Source organism: Drosophila sulfurigaster, chromosome X (assembly GCF_023558435.1).
Source record: "Drosophila sulfurigaster albostrigata strain 15112-1811.04 chromosome X, ASM2355843v2, whole genome shotgun sequence".
Lineage (NCBI taxonomy): Eukaryota > Metazoa > Arthropoda > Insecta > Diptera > Drosophilidae > Drosophila > Drosophila sulfurigaster.
Window position 1 is genome coordinate 11,658,742 of NC_084885.1, and position 17,741 is coordinate 11,676,482.

At 41.9% G+C, this 17,741-nt stretch overlaps 3 protein-coding genes across 5 annotated transcripts; 1 reads left to right on the plus strand and 2 right to left on the minus strand.

The window, feature by feature from the left end:
* Window positions 1-160: 160 nt before the first annotated feature.
* Window positions 161-721, minus strand: LOC133847606 (uncharacterized). The gene has a single exon (XM_062282765.1). The coding sequence runs from the start codon at window positions 599-601 to the stop codon at window positions 197-199; it is 405 nt and encodes a 134-aa protein (XP_062138749.1). The 5' UTR covers window positions 602-721; the 3' UTR covers window positions 161-196.
* A 241-nt stretch (window positions 722-962) lies between these two features.
* LOC133847193 (receptor-mediated endocytosis protein 6 homolog) lies at window positions 963-13,250 on the minus strand. Of its 3 annotated transcripts, none has more exons than XM_062282063.1 (7): window positions 13,058-13,250; window positions 10,386-10,552; window positions 10,133-10,279; window positions 4,266-8,200; window positions 2,046-2,882; window positions 1,880-1,976; window positions 963-1,801 (listed from the first exon to the last, which is right to left on the minus strand). In XM_062282063.1, the coding sequence occupies exons 2-7, from the start codon at window positions 10,533-10,535 to the stop codon at window positions 1,661-1,663; spliced, it is 5,307 nt and encodes a 1,768-aa protein (XP_062138047.1). In that variant the 5' UTR covers window positions 10,536-10,552; window positions 13,058-13,250; the 3' UTR covers window positions 963-1,660. The 3 variants fall into 3 exon arrangements, with proteins under 3 accessions (XP_062138047.1, XP_062138049.1, XP_062138048.1); XM_062282065.1 differs by having other exon boundaries at window positions 13,236-13,243; XM_062282064.1 differs by lacking the exon at window positions 13,058-13,250 and adding an exon at window positions 12,736-12,843.
* Window positions 13,251-13,339: 89 nt separating this feature from the next.
* On the plus strand, window positions 13,340-14,500 carry LOC133847195 (protein BUD31 homolog). The gene is made up of 2 exons (XM_062282066.1): window positions 13,340-13,579; window positions 13,665-14,500. The coding sequence occupies exons 1-2, from the start codon at window positions 13,486-13,488 to the stop codon at window positions 14,003-14,005; spliced, it is 435 nt and encodes a 144-aa protein (XP_062138050.1). The 5' UTR covers window positions 13,340-13,485; the 3' UTR covers window positions 14,006-14,500.
* The last annotated feature ends 3,241 nt before the right edge of the window (window positions 14,501-17,741 follow it).

Genomic DNA, 17,741 nt, shown 5'->3' on the forward strand with positions numbered 1-17,741 from the left:
GTATATCTTGTATATCCAAGATTTCTAATTTATTTGGCGTAAATCGTTGATTGTATATAGAATGGACCTGAAAGAATGGAATTAGATGATTCTGTACGAAATTATTATATACATCTGTTGACCCAAATTAAACAGTTGGTTTTCTTTTAAGCCCGACAACATAAGAAAGCGTTATACAAATTGAATTGAAGAGTTATCAAAAATCCAGTTCATCGTTGTCATTGTCGCTGCCAGCGTCCAAGTCAAAGTCAGAGGGAAATAAGTCCGGCAGCTCTTTGGGTAGATCGATGTGACGTCGGCAATTCGGACAGTTCGCGGCACGAATAAGCCAGGCGCGAAGACAAATCTTGTGGAACCAATGATCACAGGCAAGACGCTGAAGATCGGCCAGAATTGTGTCGCCCACCGTGATGGACTCAAGGCAAATGCTGCACACGGTACCCGGCTCCAATCGACAGAAGGCCTCTATCAGAGACCAATTGTTCCGCATTTGCTTCAGTTGTCGCCATGAGAAAATTGTGTGGATCAATAGCAGCAAGACGATCACAGACATTGTGTAGATCACCGGCAAGTTCATCTCGGAATTCATTATTTGCTGCATGGTTGTTGTTACGATGGATGATTGATGGAATTTTGCCTCGATTTCTTTTTGATATTGTGGAAGTGATTCGGTTGCGAAGCAAATTTGAAATGAGGAAACTATTCTAGCTGTATGTCTACGTAAAATAAAGACTACCTATACACAGGGTTCCTGAGATGGATTCATACTTAAATTGGGGTACCTTAAATATGCTTATCCGATTGAAAAATAAAAATATTAATAATGATAATATTAGTAATAATAATAATAATAGTAATAGTAATAGAGTAATATTAGTAGTAAGAATGATAGCAATAGTCATAGAGTAATATTAATAGTAATAATAATAACAATAATGCTAAGCATTTAAAAAACAGTTGCGTTCTTGAATTTCGTTTTATTTGTTGTGTTACACAATAAGGAATATTAAGTTGGTTTTCATGTTCATGTTCCATGCATGCTTATGTTTACTTCTAAATATATGTATATGTATACTATATGGTATACATATATGTATATGAATATGTCTGTGTATGCATAGTACCTACTAAGTATAGTACGAGTATACAAATATAATAATGCAGGCATCGAAAAATAGTTAAGACAGTTCTTAGCAACTATCGTAAATAGCGAATTTCCAAATTCTCATATTTTATTTCTTGTTGTAGCCGCCTTTGATTTGCTTGATGTATATATACTACATATCGTGTTATATGTATTAAACACAACGTGATACATGAACTGAGCATATACATATATATATATAAGTATATATACAAATATAGAGATATCGGTAGAAATATATATTATACAAATTAAGGTAGAAATATCAAAGCGTGCCTGTGCAGCGGAGCTTGGCCAAAAAAAAACGAAAACAACTGACTGAACATCAAGTTGAACACAAAAAGAAAAAAAAACAAAAAAAAAACGAGGAAGTGGGACAAATACAATAAAACAGAACTCGATGCAATATACTTAGGACACTAAATAAATGTAAAGATATAACAACAATTGGGTCAGCCAGCTTCGCTGCAGCAAGTTGGCAAGCGCCGCAAAACAACAACAAAATCATCATCATCATTAATCCAGGTAGTCCATGGTCTTGATGAACTTCACAACCGAACCGAAGAGCGTCCAATAGAACTCATCCTCGCCGTCCAGCCGCTTGCCGAGAAAGCAGCTGATGTACTCCACTGTCGAGAGCAGATACGGAGGATTTGCCTGCTCGCAGAGAGAGAGAGAAAGAAGATTGTTGTTAGCAAGGAGAGAAGCAGATGAAGAGAGTGTTGTGAATAATACCATAATGACTACATAGATGAGCACGGGGAGGACATCGTCTGCCGCTGGCACGCGACCACTTGACATACGCAGCAAACTCATGATGCTCGAGATGCAGCTGCAACGGAGACGAAGAAGAAGTTTACTACAGTTATACGAAATAGTTAAATGCATTCAACACACTCACTTGATGATGCAGTGCAGCTTCTCGCGCGGCGTCTTGTACGCAGCCATGTGGCACAGTTGCTGCTGGGCAAACGTCCAAGGCGCCTCGCCCAAATACTCCTGGGCAATGCAGAGGGCGGGATGCGCCGGATGGACGAAACGCTGCAGCTTGCCAATGTGCGCGGCAAGCACTTCGTCGCGCGAGACATCCGCATCCTCGTTGGGGAACATCACCTGCTCGTACATCTGCTCGAGCAGCAGACGTTCGATGGCATCGCGTGCCGCCTCGCGTTGGAACTCATCCTGCAGCCCGCCATCGCGCAACTCCTCGAGCAGTCCCTCGACAAACTCCTCGATCAGCTCCACTCGCTCATCGCTGACGCTGAGCAGGGCAAACTCCGCTTGGAAAGCCTGCAGCTTGCTCTGCTGTCGCCCCAGATACAAGCGCACCAACGACTGCAGCATGCAACGCTGACAGCTGCGCGCCTCGCCACGCAATCGCTTCTCCAGCTGATCCAGTTGCTCGGAGCGCAGCAACAGCTGCTGGCGATGCACCAGCAAATACTGCAGATAGCTCTTGCGTCGCTCCAGATCGTGCTGCAGCTCCAGCAAGAGCTGCGCATGCTGCGGCCGCTCCAGCTGGCCGAGGCAACGCATCGCCTCGGCCACATGCGAGATCTGCGGCAGCCGCTGCAGGCTGATGCACTGCGCCAGCTGAATCTGCAGATACGTCTGCAGCGGCGTCGCCTCCAGCGGCTTCAGCGTCGTCTGCCGGAAGTCGCCGCTGTGCAGATCCGTCTTCGAGAGCACCGTGCGCAGCTTCTGTTTCACGCTGCTGAACACAACGCCGGGCAATTGGCTGCAGCACAAAGAAAGAGATGGAGATTAGAGTGAGACAGAGTTGGGTTGAAAAGAAGTGGTCACAAGATAAATAGACAGAGACAGACAGAGAGAGAGAGAGCAAGTTGTGGAGGAAGTAAAGCAACTCTTTCTTACAGCATAGCATATCTTTGATTTGAATCCTCATTAATTAATGAAAGAGATGGAGATTGGAGTGAAACAGAGTTGAGTTGAAAAGAAGTAGTCACAAAATAAATAGAGAGAGAGAGAGAGAGAGAGAGCAAGATGTAAAGGAATAAAGCATCTCTTTCTTATAGAGAAACAGCATATCTTTGATTTGAATCCTCACTATTATAGTTGTAAATAAATAATAAACGAATAGTGCTTTCAACTTTACGCATTCTATGTGTTCTATTTGATATTTTGATAAATACATTTGTATTTGGAATATAAAAGACAGATATGGATCATATCTTTCTTATACAGAGACAGCATTGCAAAACTTATATTTAAATCCTCTTTAAATAGAGTTCTATACTATGAAAGTTTTCAACTTCACACATTTATATTTGTCTCCTATTTGATTGACTTTCAGTATGGCTAAGTGTATCTAAAATTTGAAAGATGACTTATTGACTTATTGATTGAGATCATCAAACTTAATAATGCAAATACAATATTAACAAATACAATATGGTTTTCCATGATAGAGAAAGATAGCAAGTTGAGAAGAAATTAAACATTCTTTGCTAACTATTTTTAAATTTGAATTTTGGTATTTATGCGTCTAACATTGTCTCCTTCGTATAGTAGTTAAGTATACTAATATTAAATAGGGATTTTTGTGAGAACTGCAATAATCACAAATGTAATATGGACAATTCTATGGTGAACAAAAGTAGCATATGACACTATTTACAGTGAAAAAACATTAAAACATAATATTGAGGGCTAAGATTGATTTTAGGAACTTTTGCTGTTTTACGATACCATATTGAAATTCGTTAATTTTTGTTATCGCGTACGAATTCGTAATTGTAGATATTTCAGAGATTCTACTTTGGCTGGCAATCTGGTATATTTTAAATATTCAATATCTATATACTAAATACGGTTTACAGTATATTTTTGTGTTATATTGTTAGTGTATTTGTATTGGAAATGGATAGCGGGTATGTCGCAGTCGAGCACAATCGACTTCATTGTCGCTAGAGTATTCAACAAATGCATTATATTTACAATAGTCTCAAGTTGAAGATTTTGCTGCTTTTCAGAGCACTTAACTAGCCTCTAAACTATGCGGAATACAAGCGAAACTACAAGAAAGATTTCCTATTTCAATGTAATTTCGATTACAAGAAACATTTCCTATATCAATGTGATTTCGATGAGGTTCGCTTACCCGCCATTGGTGACTTGTCCATGCGCCGTGCCTGATGCACTGTGAGCATGTCCATGAGCAAGTCCGTGACTGTGCCCATGCCCGTGACCATGGCCATGTCCGTTGCCCGTGGAGTCCGAGTTGGTGGCATCGCTGGAGCTGCTGACTTTGCGGCGATACTTGGCCAGAATATCCTCGCTGCTATCACAGTAATGGGAGTGCGAGTGCGAATGCGACGAGCGGGCGTCGGCGTGGTCAGCGGCAAAGTTGATACACGCGGCTGCGGCACTCGGATCGAAGCTAACGCTGCGATTTTGATCGTTGTGGATGCTCAATCGTTGTGGATGATTCGCCGACGAAGTTGCTGCTGCAGCACCCGACGACGATGAGGATGAGGCTGACTTGTTGTTGCTGCTGCTGTTGCTGTTGTTGCGGCGATTCTTAAAGATGCCCTGCTTCAGTTTATTGAGAATGCTGCCGCTCTGATCGCGTTGCTCCCGCTGCTGCTGGCCACGATGCTTCTCCTTGTCCGCGCTGGCATCGAAGCTAATGCTCTTTGGTATGGCGCCGGTGGCTTTGCTGGGTTTGCCCCCCGCCGCCCCCGCCGCCGTGGCAGCCGACGGTGTGCTGCTGCTGGTGGTGGCATCCGCATCGTGCTGCAGCTGCAACTGTTGCGTTTGGGCGCAGAGCAACTGCAGCTCCTGCTGCTTGTCATCATCGGTCTTCGGTCGCTCATCGGTCGCGTGCATCGTAATGCCTTGCAGCATAATCTCGTGATTCTCGTAGTTTAAGCTCTGATGTCGTCGCGCCGATTCGCTGCCCGCCAGTATTCCATTTCGTCGTCCATCGATGCCCGCCGTGCGCTGCTCCATGGAGATGCGACGATGCTCGACTCCATGACCAAGGGAGGGACGTGAATGCACTTGGTGCTGATGTTGCTGCTGCTGGCGAGGATGCGGATGCTGCTGCTCGTCGCCAAACTTATCGAGCAGCTGCTGCACCAATCCAGGCGGCTCATCCTTATCCTCGCTGTAGTCACTGAAATCGATCAGGTCTCGCTGCTGTTGCTGCTGCTGTTGTTGTTTCTTCTTCTTGTGGTGATGATGATGATGATGATGGTGATGCGACGATAACGATTGCTGTTTGCTGCTCGACTGCGGCTCCTCGAGATTGAGGCTCTGATTCGATATGCTGCTCTCGGCGGATGTCTGGCGACGCATACACGCCGTGCCCATCAGCGGAGTGCTCTTCCTGCCCTCGGCTGCGCTGCATTTGTACTGCTGCTGGAAGCTGCTGTCGCCACTGTCGCCACCCAAGCCATGATAGCTGGTGCGCACCGAGCTGCGGGCCAGCGACGATGCCGCCTGATAGTGATGCGCATCGTCATATGAATTGACCGCATCAAAGAATGCCGAATCCTCTTGGCTACGCTCGCTGGCACTCGCATTCCCATTGCCATCGCCATCACCGTCCCCATCGCCGTCAGGATCCGCACCATCGCCATCGCCACTGCTGCCGGGCGTCTGTTCGCCATCGTCGAGGACCACAGCGAGCGCAAGCGGGGCTGCCGTGTCTGATTTGGCAGTGATGCTCACATTGTCGTCCGTATCGATCTCGGCCAGCTTCTCCGAGTCGCTGGCCAGCACATCGGTGCTCCAGTTCGATTCGGAGCGCTGATCCGAAGCGTCCAGTGCGGCGGGTGCCGCGGCACGTGCCAAAGCCTCCACCACAAAGTTGTTGTTGTCGCCGGGCAAGACAACAGCCGATGGTATCAATGGCGTCGAAAAGTTGCGCTCTCTCTCACGTTCTCGCTCCCGTTCTCGTTCCCGCTCTCGCTCACGTTCGCGGCCACGCTGCTGCTCGCTGCTGGCGTCGAGCGTGTTCTCCGAGTCGCTGGCGAGCACATCCGTTGACCATGTGTCCGATATGATGCTCACGTTCTCGTCGCCCTCGAATTTCTTCAGCTCAAACTTGCAGAACTTGTCCTCAATATCGGAGCGCACCTTGGACAACAGCATGTTCTGCATCTGTGGCGTCGGACGCGGCACATGATGCGCCAGATCACCGGCAGCTCCATCGCCGTCCGTCACCTGCGACGAGGGCGTATCGCGGCCACTGATGTTGGGCGTGCCACGGCCCGAGACATTGGCCGATACCATGTCGGAGAGATTGTCATCGTTCTCGGCATCGTGAACGTCGCGCTCCTGCTGCTCCTCGAGATCGAGCGAACTGGCCACCGAATGATTCACCGAGTGCGCCGCCTCGCTAATCGCCTCCAGATTGTCCGAGTTGCCAATGGAGGCATCATCGTGCGGCCGACGCATTGCCTCCAAGCTGCTCGCATCGTCCGCATTCGACGAAGGCGCCGCTGTGACGACGGCAACCGACGGCGCAATCTCCTGTCCAATGCAGTTCATCTTCAGCAGATCCTCCTCGGTGAGTGGCTTCAGTTTGCACTTGGCAGCCGCATTGTAAATGCTGAACATCAACACCGGTTCGTTGCCATCGACGGCATCCGCTTCAGGATTCGCTGTCGTGGCAGCCGCTGCTGCTGCTGCTGCTGTGGCGCCACACGAACTGAGGCTGGTGTTGCTGCCGCTGTGCGAGGACGAGCATTGCTCCAAATCGCCATTCGCCGTCGTCGTCGTCGTCGCTGCTCCATTTGATGCTGCACTGCCGTTGCCAGCAGCAGGCTCGTGACCATGGCTGGCATTCGAATTGGAATTGGCGTTGGAGTGGGAGTTGGAATTCGAAGTGCTGCTGAAGCTCATGCCCTTGGCCAGCTTCTTTTTGGTGGCCTTGCCCAGCCGCATCAGCCCTTTATTCGAACGCTTCGCCCCATTCGTTGTGCTCTTCTCCTCTGCAACTGTTTGCGACGGCGGCGGCATTGCGCTGGCATTGGAGACCACCGTCGCCTCCGTCTTGGGGATGCGCGAGAGAATCCGCTGCAGACGCTGTCGCTGCTCGGCGGACACTTCGTATTCGGCTCGAGGCGCCAGCAGGCGAAAGAAGTCAACGAAGTGCTGCAGTTCACGCTGATTGATCGCCAGCTGGGCGCGCTCAAAGTCGCTCTGCTGCGGCAGTATGGCGACGACATCCTCGCCGGTTTGACCCACCAGCAGCATCTCCATGAGGTGGGCCAATTCGCTGGCCTCGTCGCTCAACGCCAGACGCTGCAGCAGCTGGACAATCTGATTGAGATTGTGGCGCATCTGTTCGCTCACATTGACATCGATGATGCCCACCAGATCGGCGCTAACGATCGCCGGGCAAATGAAGTGCGTGAACACCAGATCCGACAGCAGTTGACGTATCTCGTGATCGCTGTGCCGTTGCGTCTGTCGCAGCTGCTGGCCCAGCGTCTGCAGCAGCCAGCGAAGCGAGCTGGGAAACAGCGACCAGCTCTGCTGCAAACTCCGCACAAATGCCTGAGCATGGGCGTGCAGCTTGCCCAGCGTCTCGGCATGGAATCGGACCACATTCCGCTGATAGTTGGCGCTCGTCTCGTCCTCGCCAAAGCGTCGCTGTCGTTCACGGGCCGTGAAGCTCTGCAACAGCTTGTGGGGATCGACATCGAGCAGAGCCTCGTGCTCGCTCAGCACAGCCATCAGCGGAGCGTGCAACGCGGCTGTAAGAAAGATCCGAGCCGAGAAGAGCGACTCCACCAGACGCTGATAGAGACGGGCGAATGCGCTGCCATTGGTCCGCAGCAATCGTCGCGGCTGCTCGCTGCTCAGCAGCTGCATCTCGATCAGTTCGCGCAGCAACTTGAGCAGCAGCTCCACGTCCTTTGTGTTGATCGCATTCCCATACAGTCCGGTCGCAATTGTGTGCACAATCTGCTCCAGCTGCGACGGCGACACCAGCGACAGACGATCCGCTGTCGCCAGCGACATGGCCAGCAAATACGGTGTGTTGTACAGGTAGTTGAACAGATCCTCATAGGCCAGGGCATGCTGCAATCAAAGGATGTCACATCAATTAGTCATACTCTTGAAAATTTGTGCTTTCATTTCGGTAATTTACATTCATTTATTAGACACAATCCATAAATAGAACACAAAAATAATACTAAGGATCGAGGGATATAACATATTTTAGAAATAAATAAAGCATATACAATGGTATATAGAAATTATGAAATACTAGTAGAAAAACCCCTAAATTGATCATATTATTAATAATAATACTAAAGAACTGCCAATATACCTTTTATATATATAATGGTATATAGAAATTTTGATAATATTAGCAATACAAAAACTACAAATATGTCGTATTATTTATAATTGAGAGCTACAAATCTACCATATATACAATATATATAATGATATATAGAATTGATGATAATATTAGTAATAAAGAATTACATTTTGTAGAGATAAATACATATAAAGATTTATATGGAAAATTCTTTACTGAAAATCTCACTATTTAAAGTGAAAAAATGTATATCAAAACATTTTTTTATTTTTAGTAAAGATAAATCTTATATTTATTGATCAGCACTTTAATTAGAGGTAAGAATTATATTGGCATTATTTCTCTGTTTTAAGATAATTGCAAAAATTAACAAATTCGCACGCAAGCCAAAAAATGAACGAGCTTACATATTTTGACGTTAAACAGAAAATAATCTTAAAACCAATCTCAACGCTAAATATGCTGCTAATCTAGAACTATAAGAATAACATTAATTATTTAACATTATTTATTTTTAAAAATTATTTCAGTATATGTTTTTTTCACTAGTAATAGACACCTTAGAACTTTTTTACTTAAATTGAATAAATAAAAGGAAGAAGACTATACGCAACTGATTTCTTATCTTTTTGAAGGAAAACATATCGACGTATCTATGAACAACTATAAAATTTACCCTATAGATAACATCAAGAACCTAATTTTAAACGTCGTTAAAATTCCTAAGTAGTTTCATTTTGCTATCTATTGATAGATAATTAAATATTGTCCCGTTAAACAAATAATTATCAAATTTTCAAAAGAACTCTAGATAAATTGTTATCACGACTCAAGTTTGTAGCAAAGTGTTTTAAGTGTATAGTTCTTGTTGAATGTCTTCTGCATGTTTGCTTATCAAGTTGTGTCAAAGACAAGATAATCTTCCACAGATAAAAGAAAGAAGATACAATCATATAAATCTCACACAGACATTGGAAATTGACATTTTGAATTAAATGGTAAATGGGGTTAATTGAAGATAAGCCTAGCACTCAATCGATAACATTATAAGCCATCAATTCGATATAGAAATTGAAATTTAGTTGGGGTTTATTAAATAAAAGTTTAGAGTAGATTTATGTTTAGGGTTAGAATAGATTGAAATATGAATTTTTGATGAATTTTACTTTGATAAAAGTTGACACCTATGTAAATCAGTTAAAATAAACTGCAATTCGATATAACATAGAACTTGCAAAGATCAATGTAAATTGATCCATCAAATAATATGATTATAGGAGGTGAAACCACTGGATTGATCTTCGATTCGCGGTTCAGTCGTAAGTGACGCAGTAGAAAAAAGGAGGAGGAAGAGCTAAAACTAATTTGCGTCTCGTTTGATGCTCAACGAGTCGCATTTTATTTGATCTAAATAGTTTTCCGAATAGCCGCAACAACGTCAACGACTACGACAAGAGGAAGAAGAACAATGTCAATGTTCATTCCCTCTATTCACACATCGGAAATCGTTCTTTGTTGTCTGGATATGCAAGCATACAACTGATTATATATTTGTATATATGCTATACAAATATGTACATATATACGTAGTAAGTGCCTAATAAACGTTGTCGTTTAATGTAGGACCATGATGGGAAAGGGTAGAGGGTAGAGAGCAGAGAGGAGAGCCTAAAGGGAGTACCAACCTCGTAGGGTAACACCTGCTTGGCATCCAGAAAGGGCGCGTTATCGTAGGCGCTGGCACGGCGACAGCAGGCAAATGGATCGTGATCCGTTCTGGTTAAGAGCAGATCATGCAGATTCTGTCTTTGTTGGGCGCAGATGTACGCCAGCTAAATGAGAGAACAAGGGGAAACAAAGAGTCAATGAGTGAGTGAGTGAGCGAGCGAGTACGTGACATCGTTAATCAAAATGTTATGTGACAAGTCAGACTCAGACCTGTGTTATGGTTGCCGCATTCGTCTCCAAGGCACCGGTGAGCTGTGCAAACGCCGCCTGTTCGTGCTGGATGAAGAGCTGCTCCTGGCGCAGGGTTCGGGCCAGATCCATGATCTCCAGCAGATTGCCGGCAGCAGCTGTGGGCTCCATGCTGAAGCCGTAGCTGGCTGAAAGTCGATAAAAACATTTTGTGTATATTAGACTCATTCTTCTGCAACTCGAACTTAACTCGAACTTGGAGTCGAGACTCAAACCATAGCAAACATTTCAACCAATGCTTATCGAAGACACGAATCAGTTTAACATATGGCAATTAAACTTTCCACAATTCAATTACAATTCAATCTGTTGCAATATTCATTCACACATTTTGCATTTTGCATCAATATTGACAGCAAAACAAACAATTTAACCGTTTACATTCGTGCGAATCAAATAATTCAATGTTATGGATTTATTTGAATGCATTTTTAATAACGACTGCGAATTCCGATTCACAATTCATATTGAATTGCGGCGCAACGCGGAAATTGTGGCATCTGGACGGTGTGGCGGCGGCCGTTGCACAGTTGGGGTATAAATATAATTGACTTGCAGCCAATTGGGGGCAGAGTGATGACTACTCTAATACCCTGCACCCCAAATATGAGAAAGAGTCTGAATCTTTAATTTATTCCACAGCACATTCATGCATTTTACCAACATAAATTACACGAATTTCTTTCTTAGAAGTTAACTTTCTTTATTGCCTTCAACTCGAGTTCGACATTATTGATACGACAATTAACGTGTGTTTGCTATGTGACAGACCCAGCGACTTTTACATTTATCTGATAAAAAGCTATATACTGTATACAGTACTCGACGATAAAAAAAAAGAAACTATCACAGTGAAAGAAAGAATTACCGAACTTTATGGGACAGTCATAACTTGGATGATTAGTGACCCTTTGATATATGAGCGAAGTATTCGGTAGTGAGAATTGTGAGATCATAAATTATAGAAGCACAAAAAGTAAGAATATTCAATAGTATTAATGTCCTCATTAATTATATTCAAAACTAAGAATAGTAGTATTCAATTGTATGGCATTTTAAGAGACATTTTAGTATCTGTCAATCTCATTATAATTTTAAATAAATCGCTATATGGAAGCTGCACTGTACATGAAAAGTTTAGGAAATTGTTGGCATAGTTTCTGTGGATTACTCTGGGAACTTTCCATTTAAAAATTGAAAAACAACTGCCAACTGAGAATGATGATTGGAAATATTTAAACGCTTTCCCATGTACATTTTCAGTGAATTGTCGAAAAGCTATTTCTATGAGTGTATTAGTGTAAACTTGTCTCTAAAGCTACCTTGCCATACAATCAAGCGTATATACATATTAACACACATGCATGTGTGTGTGAGATGGAACTTTGTTATTGTTTTGAGTTAGGCTATCTTATCGATCCGATCAGTGTAGCCGTAAGTAGGATCGATTTCATGACTTAGAATTGTTTGCATATGTATTCGTTTCAATATGTATGTGTATCGTAGATAAATGGTGTGACCAATTGTCTGGTATACGGTTAGTCTGATGACTAGTTCCAAACTAGAAATACAAAGTGACAATTTCTGTGTTTTTGTGTGAGTGTGTGTGCGTGTGTGTGCATAAGGCGGAAAATGGCAAAAAAATTGAGGAATGTGCAAACAGCAAACAAAACAATACTGATTTGTTGCGCTCATTACACACACACACTCTCACACACACACACACACATACGCAAGTTCGCGCAGCGTCACCAACGCACACACAAGTAGAGCGCGACATAGTGGGAGGGGGCGTTTAAATGTGCCAACAAAATGGGGGGTGGTGATCTCTCGCAGACACACATACTAACACTTCAGCGTTGTTGGTGTGTGTGTGTGTGTGAGTACTTAAATATTTGTTATTTCACGTACCATGCACTGAATATAACGGCGAATACTATACGAATCGTCAAATGAATGGAAATGCAATAGCAAAGATGATGGTGGCAAGACAAGGAAGGGGCGATGCCAATGCTGGTCAGAGAATGGGAGTGGAAGTGGAATTGGGAGCGGGAACGTGAACGTGACAGCGACAGCCAATTATGTGGGCGCCTTCTGTTGGTGCGAGCGAGCGCGCAGATACTATGCGAAGGCCAAACGTTGATTTGTTGTTGACGCAAAGAAAGCCACCAGCACCAGCGACGACTTATGAATGAAAGCGACGCATTACAACAAATACAACCACAGTCATCGCAACGACGTCACAACAAACCACAAGCACGCACACTTTTGCATACATATATTGTTGTTTTGAATTGAAACACACACGCACATCGAATTTGTTTGGAACGTTGACGGCAGCGTTTAGTTGTGCATTAAATTTAATGCAGTAATTATTAATCAAGACAAGAGAGCATCCGCCTCAACAGTCGTCGATGGTAATAATAATACAACTGCTGTTGCTGTTGCTTTGTAGCGCGTGTGAAGCTGCGTCCCCAAAGTTGTGTGGGTTAGTTTGTTGCTGCTGCTGCACAATCACATGAACATGAACATGAACACGAACACAAACACAAATGCAAACACAGACACAAACACATGCACAAGCAGACGATATCTTTTCGACTGCGTCTGCTGCTTTCTTAGCTTTTGCTTACTTTTGGCTGCGCAATGCTTTTGTCCTTTAATATTTGCTTCACCTTTCTTTTTTTGTTTGGTTTGCAAGTCGTGAAGCAGGACGCAAAGCAAGTGTTCCAAATAAATCAAATGAACAGAGTACAATAGCAATAACACGCGTCTGTCAAACAAAAATAACAAAAACAATCAACTCATTACTTCTACGATTACATATACACTGAAATGGAAAATAAACTGAAACGCTTATCGATAACCCACAATCAAAGCAACTCTGACAGTCAGTGTTGTGTTTCGCTACTCAACATGCATTTCACAACACTTAAACATCGCTTAAATGTTGAACAGCTGTTTATTATCTGCGTTATTTCAGTTTCGTAGCATTTTACGTTTTGTATAGATTTTAGCGTGTTCAAATTGAAATTGTATTTCATATACAAAGCAAAAAACAATGCCAAAAGTGCGTCGCAGTCGTAAACCTCCACCAGATGGTTGGGAATTGATTGAACCAACGTTGGAGGAGCTGGAACAGAAAATGCGCGAAGGTATTTCCTAGTAATTTGCTGACGCCGCTTTTATATTTTTTCTTCTGGCCGCCTATAAACGTATTCTTTTTTTTTTCATTTAAAGCGGAAACGGAACCACACGAGGGCAAGCGCATCACGGAATCGTTGTGGCCCATCTTTAAGATACATCACCAGAAGACGCGCTACATCTACGATTTGTTCTATCGCCGCAAAGCCATCAGCCGGGAATTGTACGACTATTGTTTGAAAGAGAAGATCGCCGATGGCAACCTGATAGCCAAATGGAAGAAGTCCGGCTATGAGAATCTTTGCTGTCTGCGTTGCATACAAACACGTGACACGAACTTCGGCACGAATTGCATTTGCCGTGTGCCAAAATCAAAACTGGAGGAGGGACGCATTGTGGAATGCGTGCACTGCGGATGTCGCGGCTGCTCTGGATAACTCCAGTCGCATAGACATACTATATATAGGATATACAAATGCACATAGAATATTCATCTAGTTTGTAGAATTATACATTTCATTTTTACTGACATTGATCCCACTAATTGTACAAGTTTTGTAAGTAGTTCGCATGTAAATATCACATTTACTGTATAGTCAAAAATGCAAACCACATGTGAAATCTGAAAAGTACTTGCCTGTTTTTTTGGGCAACGCAATTATATAGTACAACGAAAGATATGGGTTTTCTTTGCCTCATTGTAAATAATAGTATTTATTTTGTATCTTTAATCTTCGGTTGACAAACAGTAATTAGACTTTGTAGTTTGTTTGCTTCTTTGTCCAATAATAGATTTGGGGATACTGATATAAGGTAATACTATTGTGAAACAATTTATATCTATTTTTTATACTAATATTTGGTAGAGAAAGTCAAAAAGCAATGCTCAAGTACAAGTGGTTGAGTTTCAATACTTATTAAATTAACAAAGACCACAATTTTCTAAGTTTATTTGATTACTGGGGACTCATATTATTGCTTTGAAATTGTATACCCGCTACATAAGGGAAGAAGGGTATTTTGTAATAGGCAAAAGAAGCCAAATTTGATGTTCTCAAAATCGAACACGGTTAAATTTGAGAAGATTTGTTGATGCAGAACATATGTAAGCATTTTATAGGGGCTGAAATGCTTTCTTGAGAATACATTCGCATAAAAATATAACAACTTTTTAAAGAGCACAGAAAATGAAAACAGTTTGGTTATATGTTAGTACCGTCGTAAGACTATTTCTTCTGTTTTTAGTGGTCGTAATTCTTCATCATTTTGTTTAAAGGGATATAGTATAGAATTAATTGCAATAGTGGCTATTTCAATGCTCACCTTTCTCTGTATTTGGCCTTTCAAAGCTGGCACTCTTTGCTGGTGAATTCATGGTGAAAATGGAATAATGGAAAATCGGAGGGGATGGAACCGAGTTGTCAAGGTTCGAGTGAATACCTCAAAATCCTATTTTATTTGCATACTCAATATGTGAATGTGTTGGACGATACATGTTTGGCGTTTTGTAGTAAATTCTCGCCACAAATCCTATTGGGGCGTCCTCTCAGTGCTCCAAGCTGACTGAGTGTGCGGTTGTATGTGTGTGTGTGTGTATGTTTGTGTGTGTGTGTGTGCCTAGTGCCGCAAGAATTGCATGAACACCCCCATACACACACATACACAGAAGCACATACATACGTATTTTAATTTAATACCCTGAACAATTTATTACTGCGCTGACATAATTCAAACTCAATGGCAATGGCATTGCGGCTCCTCTTAGCCCCCGTCCTCGTCCTCGTCCTCACCCTCCCCTCCCCACTACTCCTCTCCTACCACGTAGGAGTCGAGGAGAAAACAGTGAAAGGAGAGAATGGAGAATGTCGCTTTATGTGCGTATTTACGGCTCCTGTTTTTCCTATTTTTTGTCGACCCTTTACTTTTACACAACGTGAATAAAGTCTATTATTGGGTGTGTCGAAAGCGGATCGAGATATCTCCGCTCCTATAATATAATCCAAAATTATAAAGGTATTGAAAAATATAAGTTTCGTAGTTTTTATTTTAACTAATTTCCAGATTTGAAACCTTCTTTCATAAACTTTTTCAGTTTTGTAATAAAACTTTTTTTCCAGATTGAAATAATCAAATTTAAATTTTAAATTTATTTGGTTTTAGTATTTCGGGGAAACATTTTTATTCATTTACAAATGTAACAATTCTCGTGATAAAAATATATTTTAAAAGTATACATAAATAATTTACATAATTTGCCATTAAATTTAATTTTACATTTTACTTCTTATTTTTTGTAGTTTTAATATATATTGATAAGAATGTGAAAATTAATAAACAAAATTTTGAGCTATCCGTATTTATTCCAAAGTTATTATTTCAGTAACATATTTTGTATTTGGCAAATCTAGCATATTTTAATGACTTACTTTTTAAGTGATAATTGAACAATGAACAATAATTTATTTTAAATCATAATATCGAAAATTAGTTCAATCGGAAAGTGAAGGGTCTATTGCAGTCAAAGCTTGACTGTAGCTTTCTCACTTGTTTTTTTTTTCCGGGGCAGCCACAGTCGAGTCGCAAATTGTCAACGCCGAGCTGGACGGACGATGACTGTCGACAGTCGACTACCGACGGCTTCAAGTGCCACACAGCTTGGGAGGTCAAAGGGGGAGGAAAGAAAGGGAATGACATAGAGAGTGGGAGAGACAGCGGCTTTCTGTGGCTGGGTCAACTTCTGTTTGCCTTCGACTGGGATTCGACAAAATGATTATAAATGGTTTTTTAATTATACTTATGGGCAGTTTGCTTTTTCACTTTTTGTGTTTGTGTGTGTGTGTGTGTGTGTGTGTGTGTGTGTGTGTGTGTGTGTGTGTGTGTGTGTGCGTTGTCTTCTCTCATTTGGCAGCAGGCTGGAAATAGATTCGCATTTCCTATTACGATATTTTTGCAGGAGACGACGCCCTTGTAATATAATACCCATATAATACATGCTCATATTTTTGGACATACTCGTTCAGCATTCGAGTATGAATTGAGTTGAGTCTGTTGCTGACAGTGCTCAGTGTTCAGTGCTCATCTCAGCTTCCGTTTCCGCTTGTGCTTCAGCTCCATGACAACCAGAGGAATGGCAGTGAACTGCGTTTTATTTTTAGACAACAAACAAGATCCCTCATCAGGACAGAATGGCGACGCCCTTACCACTTAAGCTCCCAATCTCCCAAATATGTTATTGCACATACACACATACATACATATATAGTATAATATAGTATAGTAGGGTATATAAACTGTTTGGCTGTAGAGTACTAAATATGTATTTCACCAGCCAACTGTGCGAATTAAAATTACAATTGCCACATTTAATGCTCGAGCGACATGCTCTGGACTAATGATTTGAACATTTGCTTCTTTCGCATTTTGTTTGGCCTTTAACGAGCCTGTTAAAGCCAACATTTTAATGGCCTTCGTGGCGCCTCGAAAAGTTAATGAAGTGGTAATCGGATTTCGCATGCGTTGAACATTAAAGCTCAATCCCATATCTTACTCAAATTTAAGTGCATTTGATTAGCATAACGCTGATTGACACAATTTGCTGAAAGCAATCTGTTTCTCCTAATATATCTATAAAGTCAATTACATAACTTTTTTTTAACGTTTAATAGATGTTCTCTGATCGGACTTAGAGATCACAATATCAGTTGTGAAATAATGAAATTGAAACATAAATTTGTACATACACAGAAAAAAGACTAATTTCTATAATCAAGAATATTCGTCTCAAAAATTGTGTTCTTAATAACAGACCATTTTGAGGACCAATTAACCATAACACAAAGTATTATTCAATTTTTAAAGAGTGTGTGCTTAAAAGTGCTAAAGTAACATTCATTTAAGACAAGCATATCAAGTATGCTTTATAATTTTGCTTAAGCATTGAGCTAAGACCCTTTTTTCATCGAATATTTGTATAAAAAATTTTTTACTTTATTTGTTTAAGTTTTCGATTCGATTTCAATAGATATTATTATTAAGAGAAAATTATATATCTGAAATAAACAAGATGATTTTCAAACTTGACTTTACTTGACAAGAAAAACGAATAAACTCCTTTCCAAAATTATATGACACCTCTAAAATTTTTATTTCGTCACTTGGGAAAACGAAAAAGAT